Source organism: Montipora capricornis, chromosome 8 (genome assembly GCF_036669925.1).
Source record: "Montipora capricornis isolate CH-2021 chromosome 8, ASM3666992v2, whole genome shotgun sequence".
In the NCBI taxonomy this organism is placed as follows: domain Eukaryota; kingdom Metazoa; phylum Cnidaria; class Anthozoa; order Scleractinia; family Acroporidae; genus Montipora; species Montipora capricornis.
In genome coordinates, this window is record NC_090890.1 from 39,157,583 (window position 1) to 39,182,520 (window position 24,938).

The 24,938-nt window shown below is 40.7% G+C and overlaps 1 protein-coding gene across 2 annotated transcripts in view; it reads right to left on the reverse strand.

Annotated features, from left to right (window-relative positions):
- The window catches only part of LOC138060140 (cytosolic carboxypeptidase 2-like), a 42,776-nt gene that overhangs the window by 4,907 nt on the left and 12,931 nt on the right, over positions 1–24,938 (reverse strand). Inside the window, exons 9-28 of one of the 2 annotated variants that reach the window (XM_068905856.1) lie at positions 24,593–24,714; positions 21,455–21,575; positions 20,798–20,935; positions 19,683–19,793; positions 18,010–18,179; positions 17,023–17,182; positions 16,447–16,488; positions 15,935–15,994; positions 15,099–15,224; positions 12,911–13,053; positions 11,334–11,409; positions 9,734–9,838; positions 9,140–9,184; positions 7,720–7,854; positions 4,912–4,978; positions 3,849–3,921; positions 2,688–2,803; positions 1,346–1,569; positions 431–623; positions 174–310 (exon numbers count right to left, since the gene is read on the reverse strand). In XM_068905856.1, coding sequence (XP_068761957.1) covers positions 174–310; positions 431–623; positions 1,346–1,569; positions 2,688–2,803; positions 3,849–3,921; positions 4,912–4,978; positions 7,720–7,854; positions 9,140–9,184; positions 9,734–9,838; positions 11,334–11,409; positions 12,911–13,053; positions 15,099–15,224; positions 15,935–15,994; positions 16,447–16,488; positions 17,023–17,182; positions 18,010–18,179; positions 19,683–19,793; positions 20,798–20,935; positions 21,455–21,575; positions 24,593–24,714 — 2,364 coding nt within the window. Of the gene's footprint in view, positions 1–173; positions 311–430; positions 624–1,345; positions 1,570–2,687; positions 2,804–3,848; positions 3,922–4,911; positions 4,979–7,713; positions 7,855–9,139; positions 9,185–9,733; positions 9,839–11,333; positions 11,410–12,910; positions 13,054–15,098; positions 15,225–15,934; positions 15,995–16,446; positions 16,489–17,022; positions 17,183–18,009; positions 18,180–19,682; positions 19,794–20,797; positions 20,936–21,454; positions 21,576–24,592; positions 24,715–24,938 lie in introns of both variants that reach the window. The other variant, XM_068905855.1, reaches the window with a different exon arrangement.

A 24,938-nucleotide genomic window follows, 5' to 3' on the forward strand; every position in this document is an offset into this window, starting at 1 on the left:
CACTTCAAAGGGTTTGGACCTACCGTCCTTCGCTCGCAGCAAATTTAATAAGTTCAATACTAATGCAACTGAACCAGCCGTTTATATTCCAAAATTGAAAAACAAAGCTTGTTATTCAAGGATTTCGCTGTACAGAAGGCATATTAGAACGTTAAATTTTCAAAGAAACTAACCAAGCCAGTGGAGATTTTATTCGGAGGCTCTTCTACATCGTACGTGTATTTCTTCATGGGACTGGGGACCAACAATGACTGGGGCTGAGCAGGTGTGCTTGATTGATTTCCTACCACGTGACCATCTAATTGCTTCGCTGAAAAAATATAACAACTAACGTAAAAAAAAACCCAGATTATCAAATTATGACTATATATTTTATGAAACATTTCTCTTTTGACAACATTTAAAACTACATGAGAAGGATCAACCTTACATTCGGTTTCCTTCCCTTGGTGGTCATCCGTTGTTTGCAGACTTTTCCGTTCCACAGCCACAGCAGACACAACTTGTTTCCGCGTAAAATTCTTACGACTGGCTTTCTTCGCTTTCCTTTCTTCCAGCGACATTTGAGAGAGCGACTTTTTCAATTCTTGATCTTTCACGGGTTTCGATTCATACAAGCGAGCCTATGCACAACACAACAACAACAACAAATCATTTGACAGCCGAGAGCTCCGTTTTAGTAGATAGCCAGTTATAAAATACTGAATCATTCGTGATCCTTACACAATGTATGTAACCTCGCTCCCATAAGTAGTAGTTTAGGAGCGACAGGACTGTCCGACGGGGCACGATAAAAATCATGGCGAGTGGGATGGAGTTACGGTCACCGTTAAAAGCTCCCCAGCAAGTGAAGCGACGCGTGCGCGAGAAAGGAAAAGCCCCAGGGTACCCTAGAGGATAAAACGTTGTCTCCCTCCTCCTTCGGCAGTTTCTTCGGGGTTGGTTAAGCAGACTAGGATGCTTTTTTGTAATCGTAAACATATCAAAACGGAGCAAAAAATAAGTGATGAATTCGAAGACTGTGACTTATCACGCCTAAAATCCGGTCGCGTTCCCATACACGAGTAAAAAAATTTCAGCCAGCTGTCTGAACCAATCAGGGATTGCAGGGATTTTGGATTCGTCAAGCTCGTGCGCTGAGAAAGAGAGAGGAAAACATCCGTCATACTTTTCATCGTTCTTAAATGTTACTTGACAAATGAATTAATCACAAAATTTTCTTTAGCATCTCTCGTTGATAAAACAAGAAACAAGAGACTCAGACTGTGCGAAAAAGACGGGGACAAATGTTTCAGGATGCCTTATACCGGTTTCTTTTGTTGAGCGAACGAGATGCCCTCTGTACCTTTGTGCTGGATAAACAGTCTCCCTTTGGCTGCCAAGGAAAATAAGGATATGGTTGAACGGGAGTCCTGGGTATGAGCGAAGCAGAAGCCTGGTGCTCAGTCTCCTCGGCTGCAAGAGCGGCTGCCTTGCGGCGATTGTTGGCCATGGTAATTTTGCGCGCCAATGCTAAAGCTGAGCTTCCCCTCGTCTCGTTCCGACTTCTTGGTAAAACAGAAGAACATTCTACAGAACACAAAACGTGTATAAATAAATGGCTTTGTTATAACACTGGTACCAATTGTAATTCGCAAAAGGGGCCCGCGCCACTTTATTAGCCAATCAGAAGCAGACCTGTCGCGGTTATTCTCCCGCGCTTCGCTCCAACTAAATGCATGCGTCAAAATCTGATTGGTTTATTTGATCGCCTTTGTTCTGATTGGCTCCAGTAGTTTCTGGAACTGCAGTTTTGCCACTTTGTCACACAACCGATTTCTATACCACGCTGACTGCCGCATCGTAAACTTTTGTATAATTTCAAAATAATAGTACTGATAATAACCAACAGCGAAATTAACGAAAAAATCCAGTCGCAATTTTGCGACAAGATACGAAAATGTAGTTGCAATTTCGCAAATTTTAGTCGCAAAATCGCCGCGCTGCATTGTGTTGTCAGCGGTTTAGCAAAAAAATATGAGCCCGCAATACTTGTGTGTAAAGAAACCGCTACAAATGGCAAATGATCGAAGGAATGGAGCTGTGCACGTAACATCGCAGCTAAATTACTCTATAATTACGCTATCTTCAGAGAAATTCACAGCGAGAAACAAAATAATTTTGTCATTTATTTATTTTAGCAAAAGTAGCAGCAAAGTGGCAACTGCTAACCCTTTTGTTTCGAAAGAGCGAAGGTGACAACAAGTCGCAAATTTGCGACTTCTCCAGATATTTTAGTCGCAAAGGGAAAAATTTAGTCGCAAATGCGACTGTATTGGTCGCAATTTCGAGCCCTGAACAGCTACAGGGATACCACGGAAATGTCAAGAGTCACACAAAAGACTTTCAAAATGGACAAGTACCAACTCGATAGTTCTCGAACGTATGGGTGTCAGATTTTAAATCCCAGGAAAAAGCACTGTAAAATCAAATTAAAGAAAATCACTTCAAATTCACCCGGCAAAAAACCTCTCGGAGTAGAGAGTTGTGAATCAACAATCTCGACTCACCCCTGAGGCCGAGTAACCCGGCTCGCCTTCTCCCCATTTCCCAAAGGAGAATTTTCACACAAAAGAAATAATTTACCATACAAAGAAAAATAACGCAATTTAAATTCCATTCGTCTAAAATGTACTGATGTTACGCACCAGCATTTCCTTCCAGCTGCTTTGCCAAGTAAGATACCGCGAAGTGTCCCTCGTCGTCGCTCAATTCAAAACCGTGTGCTTGATTCACAGGGCTACTTGAAGACCAATGACCAAGGCTAACGAAAAAAACACGATCAAATGACTCGCAAATATAGCATATGCACATGACTAATTCTATAGCAATTAAAAGTTATTTATAAAGCCCTGTGATCAATAAAATCACAACCTCCTTTTCTCCAGATTTTGAAAGTGCGTTTGCTTAACACTTGACTGGCAAAATTTTGAGCTTTGGTTTTTATTCAAAGGCCGTTTACTATTTGTGCAAGAATGGATTTCACGGTTCGCCATCACTCATGTTAAAAACTGACCGATTGGACCTCACAGAGCTGGATCCAGGGAAAAGTGACGTCAAAGGCTCACTAGCTTAAAATTTCAGCGTGTAAATGGAGCTGATTATATATGCAAAAAGCGAGTTTAAAAGTCTGAAAACTCTTAAACTAGTGAGCCTTGGAAGTCACTTTCTCCTCGAAGTTACTAATGGCGGAGCATTAAATACAAAAATTCCAGTTAAAAATAAACAGGTTTCTTTTTCAAAACAAGGCTTAAGACTTAAGTCGCTTAGTGTTTAGTTACCATAGTTTTGAAAACCAAAGAAAGATAAGAATTAATTTTTTGGTCACAGGTGCCACTTTAAGCAAACTTTTACGTTTGTTTGAGCCTACTTGAAAAGACCACTAATCACGTGAGCAAAGTTTATTGAGTTCCCAGTTTAGGTAAACTTACAACGTCTGTTCAGATGGTCCTAAGCAGTGGTACCGGTATATCTGGGTGGCAGCCCGGCGAAAGCAATCAAAAGGGAGGAGTATTCCCTTTTAACCAGACCTGAAGATGCCACATACTTATTGTTTACTCAAACAGACGATTTCTGGAACGTTTCGGCAACCTCTGCCTAAATCTCCGTCGTGTGTTCAAAACGTTTCTCTTCATTGTTACCTCAAGGCGCTCTTTTAAACTCCAAGGGTAAATTGATACGTGATGATATACAAAAGTAATTGCAACAGCTCCATTCTAATTTTTTAGTGCAAAATACCATTCACAGTTCATCATTTCACATGCCCTCTGCCATAAAAGATGCCAAAAGAAACTCATAAACCCACTCACTTTTCGGCTGTTTCAGGCGACGGCGCCTCTCTAAGATACATTTTACCGTCCGTGTAGCGAAAATGAGGAACTTCTGAAGGAAAAGTACAAATAAGAAAAAAACGCTTTCAGCTACGCTTCGGGAAGCCTGTGTGCTGCCGCCCCTTCTACTCAGAAAAAATCGGAAGGGGTGGCTGTACATACGCTTTTTTGCCGGGAGGGGGTGGGGGAGTTTATAGGTTAACACTATTCCTAGTAACGATAATACTCACTGTTTACAAAACTGAACAAGTCATGTGTGGCATTCTCGGACTGCTGCTAAAGGGGTTGTCAACTACCACTAGGGGAGGAGGGTAGGCCCTCCCCAGGGAAAGGGGGGGGCAGCAAAGAAAGAGAGTCAGCCCCAATAGGCCTTTTGCAACTAACGATCACATGGTACAAAATCCGCCATGCTGGAGGGCAAGCACATTGTTATTCCCCTTGACTGGTTCAGGTCTCTTTGTTTTAATGTCCCAGTGGGGGAATAATAATGAGCTTCCCCTCCAGCATGGCGGATTTTGTACCATGTCATCGTTAGTTGCAAAAGGCCTATTAGTAGGGCAAGCCCGCTAAGTGCTGCATTTCCAAGAACTGGAAAATTTTGACAGAACATTATTTGACAAACAAATTTTCTGAAAAGCACGCGGTCCAACACACATGAGGTTGAAAATGAAACTCGCCACATGCAAAAACTTGAATTTGAGTGGATAATTCGTCAAATGAAACTTAGCGAATAAGGAGAGGTTGAAATGATTTCTATTAATGGTTGGCTTGTTTTCGTTTGTATCTGCAAGCCAAAGTTATTTCTGGTGCATAAACAAATAGTTTTTTCAACAAACACTATATGTCCCATCTACACCAGCAAATACATTTTTTGGGACATAAAAGTTGTCACTTGAACACTCGTATTTTGAACCCTTCTCGTTACCCGGTCTTGCTGTGGTGAGACAGCGAGCGCTTTCCACTGCACCTGCTCCCTAAAAGCTCACTTATATGCGCTTTCATTGTCAAAACATTGAGCAACTAACGAACATGCAATAGCTACCTTTTGACTCGGTAACCAGAATTCCACTTGTCATATAGGCATTGGTTACAGCTTCTAAGTACTCATGCTGCAAGATAACAGGAGCATTCATCACAACGCTTTCGACCCGAGGAGGAGATGATGGGCCGTTCATAATAGAGAACAATCAAAAGAAACATGGCAGACTGGAGGGAAGTAACTATAGTTGTCTATTTAACACTGCGGTAAAATTGAGTTCATGTCACCGATAAAAAATGCAGATGTTAGTCAGAAGCAGCATTTGACGAGCATCCTCAAGCAAATTATGCGCTTTAAATGACAGGAACACACCCCCAACCAACAAACCAAACTGCCTCCACCAACTAAAATATAAAACCGTAAATAATGATTCAACCCGAATACAACACTGACTACCTTGACTTTGAACAGTATAGATAATGTTCATACGAACAATTTGCAATAATCAACAATCATTTCATTAGGTTTTATCAACGGAGTTGATAATGTAAATTGACCACCGTACAGGGATTCTAAAAGCTGACGTTTCGAGCGTTTGCCCTTCGTCAGAGCGAATCGAATCGCGCTGACGAAGGGCTAACGCTCGAAACGTCAGCTTTTAGAATCTCTGTACGGTGGTCAATTTACATTATCAACTCCATTGATAAAACCAAATTTTTGTGTACTGCTTCCCCACCGACGCAGCACCACAGTTTCTTTAGAAACTACCCCCTTAAATCATTCCATTAGCGTGCGTTGGATATAAGATGGTAAATAGCCAAAGATGCGCGTAGCGCCGAGTTGGCTATAAACAGTCTCACTGATCCAACAAGAGCGAATGGAAGAATCGATTTATTAAATTTTCATTAAATTTCTACTTTTTTCCGCCATTGTGTCCCGAGAAATTCTTCTTCTCCCACGAATTTTTCACCCTGACAACACTTGACGCAATCAGTTTCCATATTAGGTCATACGGTATGTGAGCCGATAACCGAGATTGCGTGAACCAATCAGAAAGCTAGAAACGCAATATCCGATAATCCACGATAGCGTGGGATGATTTTTTACACTGTATAAAAGTATATACAATTTAACAGCAGAATGGATGTGAGATAAGAGTTGAAAATTTCAAATATATGAAATTTCCTATATTCTAAAATTATTTCATTCACCGGCCTCTTCCGGGATATAACTTGAACTCGGAATAGGTCAGTTTCGTATTCTAACAGTTGATTTGGATCGAGCATGAAATGGAGGCTAATGCAAGGGAATCTTTTCACATGCAAGTTATTTCCTCCGCATTAGCCTCCATTTCATGCTAGATCCAGTCTAACCGTCAGAATACGAAACTGGCCAATTGACCAGCTTCCAGATGGCTTGAAAACTCAGTTCGTAGAGCAGTGCACTGTCGTGGGTTCCACTGAAACCCGTTCACACCTGGATCTTTTCAGTCTTGCTTGCAACTTCTTAAGTTGCTTATCTAACTACGATTACCTTTCTAACTTTCATTTTACCACAATCGCCTGTAATCTCGCAATCTGACTGGCTAATTTGCCGTTGTCGATAAGAGTCTGGACAACGCTGCTCGCGTCATGCTCGAGTCAATTTGTCACGCAATGTAATAGCCAATCAGGAAAGCTCATTTTGGGAAAGAAACCAATCGTATTGCGAGAAAGTTATAGAGAACGCTTGCTCTTTCTTGGTCACGCTCTGAAATAAATACTTTCTTTGGCGTCGAATATTGTGGTAAAAAACAAATCGAAAATGGTTCAGCGTTCTCTCTACTCTTATCGACAACGAAATTCGTCATCACAGTGGTCAAAATTTGTTCTGGACGAACGAGGAGCAACATTTGACGAATATCGTTGTCCATAAGAGTACAGACAACGCTGAACCACTTTCCATTTGTTAATTTCATAGAGTGAGTTGCGCATCATTTACCAAAAACCACCCTGGAAATTTTGTTCGGAAAATTTACATTTCAAAACTAAAATGCCTCTCGTGTGCCATGGTATTTACATGTTTTCAGCACAGTTCTCGAGACTTTGCCGCCCAGATCCCGTCACAGGATTTTGTACTTTTTTCCCTCCTCCAGTGACGACGAGTTTTATTCTCCTCATGGCACGCGACGTTTTTGAGCCACGGAAAGCAACCGGAAGTGAACTTTTTCCTTATAACTTGTCTTCACACTACCACATAAGTATGTTTTCTCTATTAGAGACGATTAGTTTAAAAATCTGGGAGAAACTACTGTCTTCGCAAGCAAAATGTTCACTTCCGGTTGCCGTCCGTGGTTCAAAAAATTCGCGTGCCCTTCTACCTATGTGGTGCGTGCGACCCTTCCGCCTCAGCAAGAGTGTTTTCACGTGACGTCACGGCGGCCACATTGGTAAACCTAAACAACGGAATGACGGCCATGATGGTGCACCAAACTAATCCTCCGGGAATTGAATTCTATTTTTAGCCAAAAATATTTTCTTTTGTTTTAGTAATCCAACATGGCTGCTGGTCACGTGAGTGTTGTCATGGCATGGGTGAGCTCACCCCAGCACAGCCTCAAATGAGTCTATTTTTTTAGAATACCTGTTCCCGCGAAAATTAGTTGTCATTTCCCTGACCGCAGACATGACAACATGGCGGAAGTAGTCACGAGTGATATGGCTTCTCCTGATTGGTTAAAGTGCCGGCCCTCTGCCCTCTGCTGGGGCAAGACCGCAAATTGATAGAGAAACACTCTTATCTAATTCACTCTTGGCCCACGCTAAATCTCGCTTCTTTTATTAACTTATTCAAGCTGGGTTGCGAAAGAAAGTGAAAATGGTTTACTTTTACCCTGCATCGAGCACCCTCAACTCTCAATCCGGCGTGTGGTGAGACAGGAGTCCATGACCCGCTGTTTTCCTTAAGATCGCGTTTCCGTTGCTGTCTTTCAGGTTTCATCCGTGCGGGACTGGGCTGTACGGAACGCTGAACAAAGGTTAACAGATTAAGATGCTGACGTTTTAACTAGCCGAGGTGTCCAGAGAAGATTTACGCTAAAGGAAGCTACATAGTATGAACATCCAACACCCAAACGATTTTTCGAGACTCACATATGGCAGGACATGCCAAACGTAAACCGTGTTTCAAGTACTGAACTGGGCCATAAATGACACGAAAGACCTTTAAAAAACAACGTCTTTGGCGAAAACGACAACTTCACCGGAAATTGTGAAATTTCCCATTATCAAGATTATTAAAACTCGATTTACGCGCAAAATGTGTGCTAATGATCCTGGAATCTGCAATTAGCCCGAGCGGCGTATAAAAATTATCGTAGTGTTCTCACGTGCTCATTCAGTATAAACTCAAATAGGACAATTTCACGTCGTTGTTTAAGGGATGACGGCGAAAATGGTACGGTAACCAAAATCATTGGCTGTCGTTGCGCAAACTCCCTATACAGATGGTAAAAGGTGCAAAGCAACCGCGCACGTATATGACCTTCAGTGTTAAGAGCATCTTTCAGATTTGTCCAGAAACGTAATCAGACGCACCCGGATTTCAATAAGCGTCGCGAAGCACTCTTCTCTCCAACTTAAACATCACTCGTGTCTCGGAATACTAACTTCTTACTAACCGAGCGCGAGGGTCCGTACTGGGGAATATTGGCCCGAGGTCGTGGCAGTATGGACCGAGCGCAGCGAGGTCCGTACAAAAACGACCGAGGGTCAATATTCCCCAATACGGCTCGAGCTAGCTCGGTTAGTAAGTTTATTATATGGCTTTTTAACTACCTTTTGCTTTGTTTTTGCAAGCCCGTAATCGGCCCGTGGGAGAATAATCCCCTACAATTCCCCAAACAATTCAGTCACAATTAGCCAATCAGAGCGCGCGTTAAGTAATGGAAAATAAGAGCGCTCAACATAATTAGCGTGGCTTAAATTAACACGAATAGGAAAAATAAACACAAGCCATATAATAAAGACAATTAATGTCACAAATGCAACCCAACAAGTAAGGATAAACAGCCGCATTTTCCTTAAGCTAAAAATTAACGCTAACCTTTAACCTTACTGTATCGTTGGAAATAGGTAGAAAATGCTTAGACTTAAAGGGACACTTCGTGTTGGATATCGAAATTGGGCGATCATCTAATTATTTGTATTGTATTTGGACATAACTGGCATCTTTCGTCGAGCTAGTATACGTTCCTAATGGGAAACAAGAGACGACTGACAAAACCAAGCTAGCTATAGGCCATTTTTCTTACCTTTACTTGTTTTTGGTAAACCAATTTGACTTCTGTTGGTGGATACTGGTGTTGCAAGCATGATGTAAACAAAAAAAAAACAATCACGTGTATGAGCTTTATATCCTGATAAAACTCTCCTCGTTAGTATTCTTTATATAAAGAATACTAATAAGGCATAGCTTGTTTTTCTTGTGTGCTAATATTCACCTCTCATAATTTGAACTATTGTTTTGAGTCCAGAGGGGCACCCTCTTTGAGGAATGTTTCTTAAGCCGTTCGAAAAACTCGCAGCACGTGTTTTATTGGGTCTAAAAAAACTCGGCTACGCCTCGTGTAAACCCCGATAAAACACTGCTGCTCGTTTTTTAAACATTACAACAAACAGTCGAAAGGCCTGTCGGTTGAAGGTGGGCCTTTAAAGGTGTTAGACAACTTAAAATACAAACATGCGTGAAAAAGGTACGATTTACATATTCGTTTGTAATTTGTTTTGTATCAAAACAAGATCAACCCAAGCGCCGCGCTGTCACTCCGATGAGTCATCGGTGAACTTATTGAGGAAATAGATGTACAGCGCTTCATAGTCATTTACAGAAGATTAAGAAATCATACCTCCGCTTTCTTAGCCGCATCGGCCAACAGCACATCTTTAATTTTCATAGCCTTTGCACGCCTCTTGTTGCGCTCCTTTCTTGTTTTCAGCTTCTTCCTCGTTCCCTAAACAGGAAAATAGTTCTTTTCAAAACAGGCCACTTGCACGATGCCGCAATTGAGTTCCCAGGTCAGAATGTTTTGAGTGGCCTCCATTTTCTGACAACTTTTACCAATAGTCCATTTCCGACTTCCTGCATGCCTCAGTTTCAAAGCCAGTCCTGATGCACAACCATTAAAATGGAAATGAGTCGCATATTCTTGTGCAAATCAAACTCATTTCCCTTTCAATAGTTGAGCACCAAGACTCACTTCGAAACCGAGACAAACAGCAACTCGGAAATGGTCCTTTGTCAGGAGAGTACATATATCTCAATATTAAAGAAAGCGCGTTGCAAAGCATTCTGGTACCGTCAAGTAAATGGCCTATTGTATCTCAGAGTTTTAAATACTGCAGAAAACCTGGTTGTCTTGCCTCTAAATCATTAATCGATCAAAAATGGCGAGAAAATGTGCGTATCATTGACAATTTTAGCAACTGCCACAAAATGACCAGAAAATTTACAGGGTCCAATGCTGACACTAACCATGATGAAATACGTAGAGGTTTTAAGCAAGAGAGAAATATCGAAAACTGATGAAATTTTCTGTATCCGAGTCGACAAACATGAATAAAGATGACCTAAGAGTGTTTTTGGTTTTCCTTGCAAGACCTCGTACTCCATCACCTATTTTGAGATTTCACGCCAAGATGGCCAAATTTGCTGAAGAGAATTGGACAAACCACAACACTTGGAACTCTTGGACCCACTCTTTTGGTATAGTGCGCCAGTTTTTTGGCGTCCCAAAGAATTTTATTCAGTAACAAGGGTCGTGAGGCAGCGACTGCGGCTTATAGCCCTTATCCAAATAGACCTATTGCAGACCTAACTTCAAAGGCAGCACTTCCTCCTCTGCAGTAGGCCATTTCCGAGTTCATGTCTGCCTCCTCTTCAAAGCGAGTCTAAGTGCGAAGTTTTGGTGATGGTAATTAGTTCTACTTTACAAATGAATGAAAACTAATTTTCGTAACAACAACTTCACACTTAGACTCGCTTTGAAGAGGAACCAGACATGAACTCGGAAATGGCCTATTCTTTACGGAGCCTGAATGCTGCCCGTGAGTATGGATGGATAAAACAAGAGGTTTATTAGCTGTTCTTTGTAAGTTCGATAGTTGGCAAATTTGAAACATAAAAAACTATTTTGGTCAATGATTGTAAACAGTGAACGTCGCTATTAGCAGAAAACGCAATTATCTCTGGGACAGAATGACATCTCTCACACAGTCACGCTGCTGTCTTGGTCGTGAAGAGCGGGGCTTAGGTTCCTTCAGATGAATCGTCCACCCGAACAAATTTTCGCACGCGGCAACTTTTATTTGCCACATAATTTTCGCCAAATTTCCTCATCCACATTCAGCAAATAAGATGATCCAACATAATTGATAAACGGAGGTCATATAGACGAATTTATTATCATTATTATTTATTTGTGTTTTCATTTTAGGTTTTTAACATACCAGCTTAAGACCTTCGGCAGCGTAAATAATATGCATTGGAAGACCATCTGATACAGAGCTATCCGAACCACCAGTACTGCAGACACAATCAAAAAGAAAGGAAAACACTTGCAGCAAGAGAAAATGAGGTTCAAAACAGTCCATTTTACAGTTGTGTGCTTCGTTACCTGGCTTATGAATGAAAGCGAGGCTAGAGTTGACCTTGTTTTGATAGAAACCTCACTGCTTTTCTTATGTAAATTCTTACTAATTAGCATGACAACCACATCATTAGCATAAGAAAAGGCGGGAGCTCTGTATCATAACAAGGTCAACACCAGCCTCATTTTCATTTAAAGGCCAGGTAACTAAGCACACAACTTTGAAGAGGTCTATTGGTATCTTCAGCAACGTTTTGAAGATTGATAACCGCTCGTTAAGGTTTTGAAATCAGCAAATGACTGTGATGTGTTGGGCAACCATTTCAAATAATCTAAACACCCATAAAAAAAACAACGAAGAAAATCTAGCAGACTTGACTGTTGAAGGGTAATGTGAAGTGCTAGTTTTCTACCCATGTAAACCATGTGAGCGTTAGCCCTACTAATAGGATTGGGCTCACACAAGGACAGAGAAAAACTCTGACCAGGGTGGGAATTTAGGACCAGGGAGGTAATATGAGATTCTGTAACGCGAGAGAATCAAGTTCAACTCGCGAACTGCCGAGTTTAAACTTCACCCTAAAATATCTTTCGAATTTACCAGGAGGCGAGGAGGAACATAAACCGGAGGAACGCCGATGGAATACACATTTTCCTGTCGGAAATTACGTTTAGAAATCTTGGACTAACTTTCCAGACTGGCATACCATAGTGTACTTACCATTTACATTGCAATCTAAATTTTCGGGAATTTTTGGTTAAGGGTAAACGATCCTTTGGCTCCAGAATTTCATTTTCGGATTTTTAAAGTAAACAGCCCAAAGATTACACTGACATGGTTACGTGGATGCCATGACCGCCCATACTCGTGCCAGACATACATTCCCTCCTGCCAATTACCACGAAAACGCTAATTTTCGCAACTCTTAGTTTGAGGATGCGTTTTCATGGTCGTTGTCGTCGATTTTTCTTAAGCCTGGTCCTCACTGGTGACCAAGCGTAAGCACTATACAAACTTGCCAAGACCACTTTCATAAATGGCGACCACCTTTACATTCTTTTGTTTTTATATTAATTAGACCTACTAACCTCATTTTGAAATAAAAAGTCGTATACCGAGGCTGGAACGGCTCATTAGCATTAAAACAAAACAATATATTATTTGGCCGCCATTATGAAAGAGATCTATAGTAAAGTACATGGCAACATATTCATGATCACGGAGTTTGCGCGTGTTGTGTTGCGACGCCAGTGAGCTTGCGTAGCTGTTAAGCTTCGTGCCCCACAGGATACCAGACAGCATCACATTTTTAATTTGGCGGGAAGGTTGACTCAGATTACGAGCTTAAATTGAACCCTAATTTCTAAACGATAGCACGACGTTTGAACCGGGACTAACTCGGGATAATGTTATTTGGGAAGCCGTTCAATGCTCACCTCGATTCGATATCAGATGGGTAGTTTGTATCCAAATCTATGTCAGATTCAGTCAGATTAGGCGCTGCAGTTCCTTTACGTCTCATGCCTTCTAAAATCTCGGCTTTCATTGTTAATTCCAGCTCCCTTAAGATGGACAGATACTAAAAAAGGAGTTCAAAGACTCTCTTATTTAAAGTGGTAATTTACAACGAGGCACAACCAGCAGAAAAAGATTGGTCTTTTTTCCAAGGAAAACTGCTGTAAAGGAGCCCAAAAACAATCTCTTGAGATTTTGGAAAGTGCATCCAGAAAAGGGTAGGGGGAGGGGGAGGGGGACTCAAGTATAATCAAAGTGCCACTGTCGTTACTCGTGGATATGAAAGTTACCGCGATTGTTTAAAATTGGCAGGCTGAAGTTTTCTTTATGCATTAGCATTGATAGTTGGATAATTGTGTAACAGCACGGTGGGCTCTCATGCAACTAGATACCCAAAATACTGCATGTATGTGAGGTAATCCCCTTTGCTGGAATTAAGTATACCATTTCTCCAACAGGCATAAGATTACTCTTTAACACATCCTCCATAAAGAGCTCTACCATGTGTTCAAAGTTCGTTGCACAGATGACAGGGTAATTTTGAACCAGTAAGGTCTGATTTTTGTTGCCAGGTCATATAATGTTAATGTCATCAGATTTAGCAAGTAGAGCAGATCCATTCAGTAATATTAACACTTTTTGCGCCAGTTATACATTCCTCCAACAAACCTTGTGAATATTTATCATTATATTTGATACACTTAAATATAGATGATCTGAACCATAACTGATCACAGCAAGTGCATATATATTCAGCGCGATGTGTTATCTTATCACGAAAAAGACTGAATCACTTTTCACATGGAATGTCTAATAGAGCCTTGACCTTGACAAATTTCAGTTTGGTTTAGCCTTAAGCTCTGCATAGCTTTCCTTAAATGTTTTATGCTTTTCTGTTTAGGTCTCTGATATGTTCTGGATTGCTTTTCTTTTCCTATTCCCTTGCTGCTTCAATATTTTCAGATCTGTTTTGGCGTTCTGCAATGTTTTTCTTTTCCCTGAACTATTCAAGTGATTTTGTCTCTTCCGCTTGATAGAGTCTCTCATAGAAGCTCTTTTTTGCCACTGCTTTGTAGAAATTATTACTGACACTCGCATCATTTTTGGCCATCGTTAATTAATGTATTAAAGTCTTCGCGTTGGTCAGTGAAAGGCGGTGCACAATTTTTTGCACCAATCTGTACTTGTTCAGAATATTTTGCTTCACCTTCGAAGAAAGCCATTTCTTTAATTCTTCCGTTTCTTGCTTCTAAATGCAGCGGAAGGTGCTCAAACACTTCAGTACAAAAGCGACATACAGTAATGGCGGCGCACAACCTCGCGAACAGGAAGTCACAGCTATCTAAGCTGTGTTGTGATTATCCATCCTGATTGGCTTATTAGATCGAACTTCCGGTTACGCAGGAGTGACACATTTGCATAAAGAACCTCACCAAAACTCGTGGATATATCCACGAGTAAAAAGGGGGGGGTATACCCGTCGTCTCGCTTAGGGGTATAAATTTCGGATTTTGGTCTCACTTACGGTGTTCTGGGCAAAACGCAATCATATGTAGCCGTGAAGGACTCCGTTAGGGTAGCGCGCGAAGAAATATAAAAGTGTCTATTTACACTTTTATATTTGTTCACGTAGTTGAAAGTATTAGATGATAGTGTCTTTGCCATCATTAAAATTCACTGTATTTCGTATTTGTCTGTGTTTTAATATGGTGTCTTTTAGGGGTTAAAAGAGCATGGGCCCTGCCAAAATTGTTCTTCTTTAGGGATTTAATTTAAAATTTCCGACGCGAATCCCTCCATTTTTTATATGGGAGTCCCCTCTCCCGGAAGTGCATACCGTACAGGAGCGAAACAAAACGGTTTGTTTTCAATGAATCAATACTTAAGGTTATATCTGTGATTTGATATAAATTCCGCTCTCCGAGCCCCTCCCTTCAGTCGTCCGCCAGGTAACTCCTCCCACAACAAGTCGTAGAAGCGAAGAGGTTTTTTTTGTTCCAGAGCTATGTACAATTGAAAAGCAAAAACAATGTTCCGGAACAAATATTCTCCCTTTAACAGAGGGAGAGCTGCTCTTGTAACTATTGCATGTTTTTTCGGCATTCAAACCTTGAAGTCGTCAGGATCACAGAAATCCAAGAGAGTGTCACACAAATGATATCCCATGGATTCAAAATCCTCCGTGTTAAAATGATATCCTGCACGTTTGCCAAGCGATGAACCACAAAAGGTTGCCTGTAAATGAGAAAAAACGCCCACATAAGCGTTCTGATTATCCATGAACGCTTTTCTTCTGGAAAAAAACATTTGCACCGATCATGTGTCCTGAATTTTGCGCAAAGCAACGTTAAAATGTTTGGTCGATACTAAAAATATCAGGAGAATCAAATGCACCTCCAACGACTGTGAAAAAGGTAGCCTCCGTAACTGGCACGATATTTTATCGCGGGATTATTTTAAATACCCGCGAGCAAATAGATGGTTGCTCCGTTGTGTTTTGGCCCCGATTGCGAACGGCTGCGAAGCGGACAAGCCACGAGAGATTTTCGCGAGCGACGAACCATGAAATAAGACCGCGATAAAATATCCCGACAGATACGCAGGCTATGAAAAAGGGGACATCCAGAAAGTCTTTTCTCTTTCTTATGTACAAGCGGCAAGTTTACTACAACTCCTTTTCCTTCACAATTCACACGCGTGTCTAATAAAAGACGTCGCTTCCTTGCCTTTTCCCTTTCTTTGAGTCTGCATGTTTCAAGCACCATTGCTAGTTTGAGCAAGGCAAAATTGGATGCTGGCTAGTAGTAAGGTTGTCACTTAAACAAACGAGATCTTTTGTAACCCATGATTCCATCAAATATCAAATAACAGCCAGCCCTGGAAAAGCGTCGCCTCGACGGATAACCAACCCTCATTCATAGCAAAGCACGTTCAAAGAATTTTACCTCCATGGTGAAACTGTTCATTATTCCTAAGTTCCACATGACAACCCTTCCAGTTCCTTCCTAAATAACACGAAGAAAAAAAAAATATCATCTTTTGTTTTACGTGTCTCGTTCCTTTCCTGATAAAAATCAGCAGAATCGAAGACCTCGTCAACATGTACACAGAGCTTTCTTCCTCTCTATTAAAAACAAGAAACGCGTGCACATGCCCGACGCGTTTTCGAATAGCTTTACCCGTCCACCGTAATACAAGAAAACAATGAAAAAACGCTAGCAGAGCCGCGGTTGTAAGTAACTGTGAGGCTTAAACGAGCCCTAGGCGAAGTGAAACGATGACGAGCTCTATTTTCTATCTATTTATGCTCAATGTACGCGGCATTAACCATATCCTACCTCCGATGCCATCGTATAAACAAAATCCTCAATTTCGCTGGGGGAACTTCCGTTTTTAAAAACTATTCGGAAACGAATCGGACGGCTCGAAATCTCATGCAATACGACCATTTACCAACCTTGCTTTTCTGTATTTTGAACTTGCACCCTTCAAATGAAAACTACGAGAGAAGAGAACATCAATATATTAATTTTAAAACACACCACAACATCATTCTCTGGCGAAACTTAATAAAGAGAAATTTCGGCTCAAATGACATTCTAAGCTTTAATGATCGATGCACGGAGCTTATCTCCTTTATCAGCTTCAAAGCACCTTGCGTTGTACAGCGCCGCCCGGCGGACAAAGTATCATCAGGTAAGACTCAACTTTCAGTAGTGAAAAAAGAAAATCTAAAATTCCGGCATGGTTGAATGCATATGCGTTTTTAAGAACCTTCAGTTATTGTTTCATTTCATGTTTTAAATTTGCAGGAGACATGGAAAGATGTCGTAGACCTTCAAGCTTGGCGGTGCTTGAATTCGAAGTCATTTTAGAGATAGACAATGACAGACGAATACGAACTCACAGAAAAGGGCAAACCGTCAAGAGAAGAGAGAAGAAAAATGAACTGAACTGTCTTTAGGATACATATGAATACATGTACCGTCATTCATATACGTCGTGTCGGACCAGCCTTTGTCGCTCATCGTACCTTAGTTGGGGCATTTTTAGATATCATCAAAGGAAACACTCTCTCTCGCAGTCTTTTCAGAGGATCAAATCTGTTTTCGCAGCCATAAATGAACACGTTTTGCTTTCGACTATGTCCATGTAGATCGCAGTATAACGTTATGTCTCGCTCCTCCAATAATCTGAAAAAAAGGATTTGGCACAAAAAATAAAACAACTTGTCAAGACCAGGGTGTGAAAATAACAAAGGACGTTCAATAACAGGATTCCCAAAACCAAACCAAACAGCCAACTGAAACCCGATCAAAATTTCATCAAACCCAAGGTAAATATGAAGAGACTTAAAGGGAACCTCCAATCATACTATACTAATCATACCAAGCGTGAGGTCAGTACGGCTGCATATTGGCCAAATTCTTTTCTTGCGTGTCTATGTTTAAAAAAATTATAAACAAATTTGACTGTAGAGGTTATTTCCTGTAATTCAAAGCTATTTTTTTTGTTAGAGTGCAGGTTCAAGACTGAAGCGAAGATATCGTTGACGTCGCCTATTGTTATTAATCTGCCAATCAGAGCCTCCTTGCGCCGTCGAAACAAAAGGGTCTTTTGTTCCTGTGGTTGGCACATTTGAATAACAAAAGCAATGTTTGTAAAAATATATCATCCCTATATGTAGTAGTAGTACTAGTTTGCACATTTGAATAACAAAAGCAATGTTTGTAAAAATATATCATCCCTATATGTAGTAGTACTAGTTTGTGTTAATCTGCACGGGACACAAAGCTTAGGGAGGTGAAGGATTTTTTTTAGTTCAATCAACAGACCATTTTCGAATTCGACCTTTTTTAAAAGCAAGTCTGGGTAAAACAAATGACAAATCAGATGTTATTTTTCCTTGAAAAGCAATTGGTTACAATCACAAAATAATCGTTCCTGGACTCGCTTTGAAACCGAGGGTAACTTCAGAAATGGACAATTCACTGCCTGTCAGAGCACAAATATCACTCACTTTCGAACCATGTTCGTGACATGCCAGATAGGAGGAAAGGAATCTTTGAGGACTGTTTTATAGTTCCTGTTCAGGTCTCTACCGGCCAAAGAGCAACGATAATTTCCAATAATCACTCCATCAGGATTCAGCATGGGAACGATCTTGAATATAAACGTGTCACGAAGAAGCTAGAAAAAAAAGAGACAACTCTCTGAGTTGTCGTTTTCTCTGACCAATTTAGGATATGTGTTGTCAACTTAGCCAATCAATGTGCGAGGTCTTTGATTACGTCACTGTTGTATAAGTGTGCATAAATTAAAATCTACATTTATGCCTTTCATTAGGGACAACAGTGTTGAAACACCACTTCCTTTGCCGTTTCAATGTTAAAAAACGTTTCATGGACACTCTCACATGGTTGCAACATTGAAAAGGGGGTAGCAAAACAGTAAGAGCAGGGATTGAGGACTGTACGCATGGAAAATACGACTCTTTTCGGGTAATGTCTCAACTAATTTTGTCCCTGACCGTTGGCCTGAGAAGACGATAACTTAAACCAGGGGTAACAGTTGCACTCACCGTGTCATAAGCAGGAGAGTGGAACTAATCCCTTCAATAACAGCGATTATATATTATTGCACCCTAACGCCATTTTACCATATTTGGTCAAGAGAAAGCGCAAAATATGGGACGGTAATACATTGTAGTGTCCCGGTTTGACCGGTTTAGAACAGAACAAATACGGACGGAACGGGAGTTTTTCAATGAAAGAAATTGTTTTCAACAGGATGCAAAGCCTGAGAATTTAGCTTGTCATCGCCTGTCACTTAATGGTTGACGTTAGTTGTGCGGCCCACAAGAAAGCGAAATCTCGCGCACGAGGAGAAAACTCAAAGATAGTCTGCGTTATGGTGAGAAAATTAAATTTTTTGACTTAGACAATCTGAGGTTTGCCTCGATTTTCATCCGTTTTGAGAGTGCGGTTAGCATCCTCCTCCCAACGAACGGCTGGTCACTGGTCCGCGTCGTTTGTCCGTGACGTAGCACCCGTCGCAAGTGTATTTTGTACTTGGCAGGCAGGCGACTTTCTGATTGGTGCAAAATGCAATTGCCTGGAGATGTACAAGTGATCCAGCCGTGATGTGCACGGAGGAACGCGGGCGCACTAAACGGCTGGTCAATCGAGCCTAATCTGAGGTTAGCTGCACTTTAACAAATCTAAATTACAAATAACTGACAATAAACTGTGAAACAGAAACTACTGGAACTGGTACTGGAATTCGCTGGTTACAGCATAACGCACGCGAAGAGAAGAAATTCCTTGCTTTGCCTAGTTTTTATTGTTTATAGTGAAGGTCACAGAATCAGAGAAAGCCGGAGTCCTCCTGGCTTTATAGGGTGTTTTCAATGTGTGGTCTCATTTGCTCACAAGCACTTCAAGCTAATCGCTACGTGCAATTACTTCGAGTTTTGATTGGTTTACTGGATTGTCTCCGTCTTTTACGACACTCGACTGAAACTCGCTCTATCTACACGCCCAAATATATTTGAGACGTAAAATGTCACATAAAAATTGCTCGTGTAGACGGGGCTTAGCTTTAACAATAAGGTTTGTGAGAGGTGCGTCTTCATCAACACTTCCCAGCACCAGCTGAGCGTGCTGTGCTCAAGGAATGACAAATTATCCAAACCTTTGCGTCAGGAGCATTGCTTGTTAGATAATCCAAAAGACCTTTCATCATCCAGCTGGAGTTTGTCTCCCCAGGGTGAACCCTTGCTGTCACCACAACAATTTGTTTGGCCTGGAAATAACAGGTAAATAATGTAATGGTCCAACTAGTACCATGAAATGCATTTTTTAAAATTTACCCCTTGATAACACAGCAAAAGATGGGACCTTTTGCTCACGTCAACAAACTCCGCAAGCGCGATAACCCAAACTCGGGAACTTTGGCAAACAGCGAGGTCGATAAAGGCGAGAACGCCACAAAGTAATAATACTTTATTGATGGGCAAAAACACGAGTTCTATGCGCCTTGTCTTTGGGTCTTGCATTTAAGCAGTTATATTTCGTCACAGTAATGACCGCATCATGTTCAGCAATATCGGTGTTTCACATGGCCCAATGAAATGTTTAACGATTATTCTACGAGGGCGCGCTGGATATGAAGTGATAGATAACTAACGAGGCGCGTAGCGATGAGTTGGTTATAATCATTTTTTAATTATATAGATACTGATGAAATACCAGGATTTCTCCTTTTACTAAAAAACCATATCTTCACCGCGTGCAGTGAACATATCATTTTTATCTTTCACATGTGAGAATGTAGGTGTCGTCATGGTAACGAACACAATTAGCCAATAAAACGCGAGCTTCCTCTTCATTGTAACATACTTTTGTGCTTTAATAATAATAATTGGGTACGATATTCAAAACGCGTCTGGTTTTCATCTAGGTTTTCATTGGGTTTCAAAAGTCATGCATGTGACGAATTTATCCATTTTTGATAGGCTTCTGAGCTCATGAATTATTAATGTCGTTGAGAACAGAAGTATACTAAACAGTGTATGAAACATTAAAATATACTAGATAATTGTATTAAATAAAGATTAGGCTGAAAAAAGAAGCAAGCAATAAAGGTAAAAAATGAACTATTATAATAACAGGAATGCTTTCAGTTGATCAAGATGAGCCAATCACAACGCGGAAAGTGACCTTTGGACCCTTTTTGCAAAGTTGATTGACAGCAGCCAAAAACTAAAGCATTTATGAAAAGTGCAACAAACACGTCTGTCGTTTTACCTCTGCATCAGCAGGTCTTCTGGATGGGTTGGTGACTGTGAGCACGTACACTGAATTCCCAGCAAGTGTGCGGCATAATACTCTTTGTTTACAAATTCTGGATTGCACTGGGTCATTTCTGAACTCTTGCAGATATTCCTTCAAATATAAAATGCCCTCTGTTTAGTCCGTAACAATGCACATTACTCTATCTTTTAAAAGGGGGAATAAGCAATGATTTGTTGGTGGCAACAAAAAGGAAGTGATAAGCCTTCGTGGAAGAGAATGCTTAAAGGCATTGAAAAGGGGAAGTTGGCCGTTCGATTTCATAAATTGTATCATTGTTTTTGACATTAGAGAATTCGATGAGAAATACGATTTCAGTTTTGACCATGCACAGTGGATTTCAAGGTCGAGGTTTTTTTTTTCAAGAGTGCATCTTCAGAAAGAAAAACTTCGTTCTTGGAATTGCACTCAGGACAACAGGGAGTTTGAAAAATATTATCGACGATATTGACGATAACAGTCAATCCAGAGAAAATTAAGAATTGTCGATAATCTTCATTTTTAGAGGTAGAGGACATGTTGCCAATCAAGAGGTCTCCAAATAAATGCTGGGGTGTAAAGCACGTTACCACGCTGGTGGAAAAATCAAAAGTACAAACAAAAGCAACAAACCTGCAAGTCTGAGTAAGTGTAAGGATAACAGTGCGCAAAATAGTAAGTGTCGTTTTCGTTCGGAAACTCGCATGTCCAGGTTAGGGAGTAATGATACTTGTCCTTTGTTGTATCTTCCCGCCTACAAAAACAACGAAATCGCTCGAGATTAGAAAGTCCCAGCGGGCCTGACAAGTTTCGCGTCAATCTCAAAGCAATCGGAAGCAAATCCAAGTTGATAATACCTTGCCACATGCGCTTTCGCGCGCTTTTAACACTGACCCTTTGCTGGGATCTACTGTGGTCCTGAAGTAATAATGTTTCCACTCTAACACGTTTCTGAAGCTCATTTATGCATCTTCTTGGATAATGTGTTAAGGTGGCTCAAACCAGTTTCAACGCTTCCGAGTGACGCTCTTATATTATTAGAAAGCTTAGCACCACAACGTTGTACCATGTATTAACAATATTGTGGTACCAAACGAGACAGGAATTATTCCTGAGCAAGATACAGTCATTATTGTAACGTAATATGTCACCGTGGCAACAGGCAAGCCCTGTAAAAGCACCCTTTATTTTGTCCTTAATTGCTTACATCTCAAAACCGAACTCGGTGACCCCCATTTCTTATTTCTGAAAAGTAATCAGAAAGCCAAGATGAAACTTTCTGCAAACTTTAAAAAAATTCTGTCCAGAGGATTCAGAGCCACCTTAATTCTGTGATTTTTTAAGGTGGCTCTGAATCCACTAGACAATTTTTTTAAACCTTGCCAAAAGTTTCATTGTGGCCTCCTAATATCTTTTCAGCAATAAAAAAGGGGAGTCACCGAGTTCGTTTTTGAGACATGAGCAACTAAATCCAAAATATAGGGTGCTTTTGCTGGGCTTTCCCGTTGCCAAGGTAACTTATTACATCACAATAATGATCACATCTTGTTTGGAAATAATTGGTGTTTCATATGGTACCATAACATTGCTGTTACGTGATACAGTAAAAAGGTAAAGTCTCCGCTTACGAGCCAGAAGGCTCATCAGGCCGGCGCTTATCTCCGGTTTCTGTAGCATGAAGCGACTAGGAGTATTTGTACTCCCCCCTGGATGGGATGCTAGTCCATCGCAGGGTTACCCCCTGGGTGGAGAGAGGCACCGTGAGAGTAAAGTGTCTTGCCCAAGAACACAACACAATGTCCCCTACCAGGCCCCGAACCCGGACCACTCGATCCGGAGTCGAGCGCACTAACCATGAGGCCACCGCGCCTCCCACACGTGATACAGTGTTGTAGCGTTATTCGATCTAAACAGAGGTGTCTTCTAAGTGTTGAAACCCTTTCGAGCCTCCTTAAGCCAAGCATGACGCGTGACATCGCACCATTCACTTTGGTATCCCTTATCAAAGAAGTGGGCGACCATGTTCGTGTCTCAAGTTAATCCTTGATGAATTTGACTCTATATTTACACTAGAACATTATTTTGTTTAATAAAAAATATATATATATCTTCTAGTCTGACGATTACTGCAAAATATGGACAACCGGAAGTAAAATGTTTTCCTCTTTAACTTGTCTTGAAATTTGAAAGCTGACATTTTGAGCGTTAGCCCTTCGTCAGAGCAAATAACGCTGCACCGCAGTTTCTTAAGAAGCTAAACCTCTTTATCTAACTTGTCTTGGAAGTACCACATTTCCGTAAATGAGAATCTTTTCAATATTAAAGGTAACCTCCACTAAAACAAGAACATAATTTTAAATACTGAACATAATGTTTACCATCAAAATTGTTCGAATTTTCTCTAATGGAAGCGTTTGTATCCGAAATAAAGAAATTTCAAAAACGGTTGTTTTGGGTTTCAATTTTTTCGGCGCTGGCATTTTGAATAATTGTGACGTGTAATGGTTGCCCTATTGCTTCAAAACAAAAGTTCTTTTTGTGAATACAACAAAGTAACCATTAAACGTCACAATTATTCAAAATGGCGGCGCCCGGGAAATTTGAAAACCAAAGCCAGCGTTTTTGAAATTTGTCTATTTCAGATACAAACGCTTCCATAGGAAAAAGACCGCACAACTTTGATAGTAAACAATATGTTCAATATTTCAAAGTAAATTCTTTTTTTAGTGGAAGTTCCCTTTGAAGACGATTAGTTTAAAATCCAAATGTCCTGGTAAGCGAAAGATTCACTTCCAATCCCCTTTCCGTCGTGTGCTTTTAAGTGCTACTACGACCAAAAAAACAATTTTTCTATGGATTTCAAAACTATGTTAACACTAAGTGACCCAAGTTTTAAGTTCTTAATTTAAAAAGACATCTGTGTATTTTAACTGGAATTTATTGGTCCGCCATTACTAACTTAAAAATCTTGAGAGCGCTGGGTCGAGGAAAAAATAACGTCAAAGACTCATTAGTTTAAGAATGCAATGTAAGTGTACGCGGCTGAATTAATATGCAGCAAGGGAGTTTCGGGCTTTCAGATTTTTAGGCACCGTTTACAAGAACGCGGTTTCATTTGTAACCGCATCGATATCGCTGCGGTTACACCTTCCGTTTACACGACACCGATCGAGACTGTTATCGAAACCGTGTCGATTTGGAACCGCTGCCAAAAGTGGAGCGTTTTCAAAACCATGCGGTTTTATCTGCCGTGTAAACAGCGAAACCGCATCGACTTGAATACGGTTACTATTTTGGTGCGAAATTTGCATTGTTCAATTGAAAATAGTGAATTTAGCACGTACTGCAGCGCTCGCTTATACCAATGCGACTTGGATTTTCTGGTGAAAACGGCTCCGTGTAAACACTTCCAAACCGTCATAAAACCGTGTCGATGTGAAACCGCGTTCGTGTAAACGCTGCCTTAAACTCATGTTTTGCATATATAATAAGTTGCGTTTACACGCTGAAATTTTAAGCTAGTGAGTAAATGACGTCACTTTTCCCCAGATCCAACCCTCTGAAGTCCAATCGGTCAGTTTTGAACGTGAGTAATGGCGGAACGCGAAACTTACACTCAAAATAAACAACCTTTGGATAGAAATCAAAGGTAAAAATTTTTTTCCAGTCAGGTGTTAAGCGAACAGAATTTCAAAACTGAAGAAAAAAAGGAAATCATTTTTTGATCATAGTCGCACTTTAATCAGCTCCCAAATGACGTTCATGACTTACTTGATAGCATTTTTGTAGTACTTGATGTCCTCCCCTCTCCTAACCCAGCCAATCTTTTTCTTTACAGCATCCATTTCAGAATAAACCAAAGGTCGCATCCCCTCATTGTATAAGCTACCAGACTGAGCGAAAAATAAAAACAAGCTTAATTGAAAAAAGGTGAAAAGAACAAAGCTGATATAACGGTGAAGGATTATATTGGAAAAAGTCAATATTTCGAAGCAGAAGCGCATGACTTTAAAGCGTGTAACTTGCAATTCTTTTCCTTGGAGAATTTTATGCCCAAATATGGATAAAATAAAGATCGAAGCTGCACGCGCGGGAAAATGCACGAGCTACCTTTCAC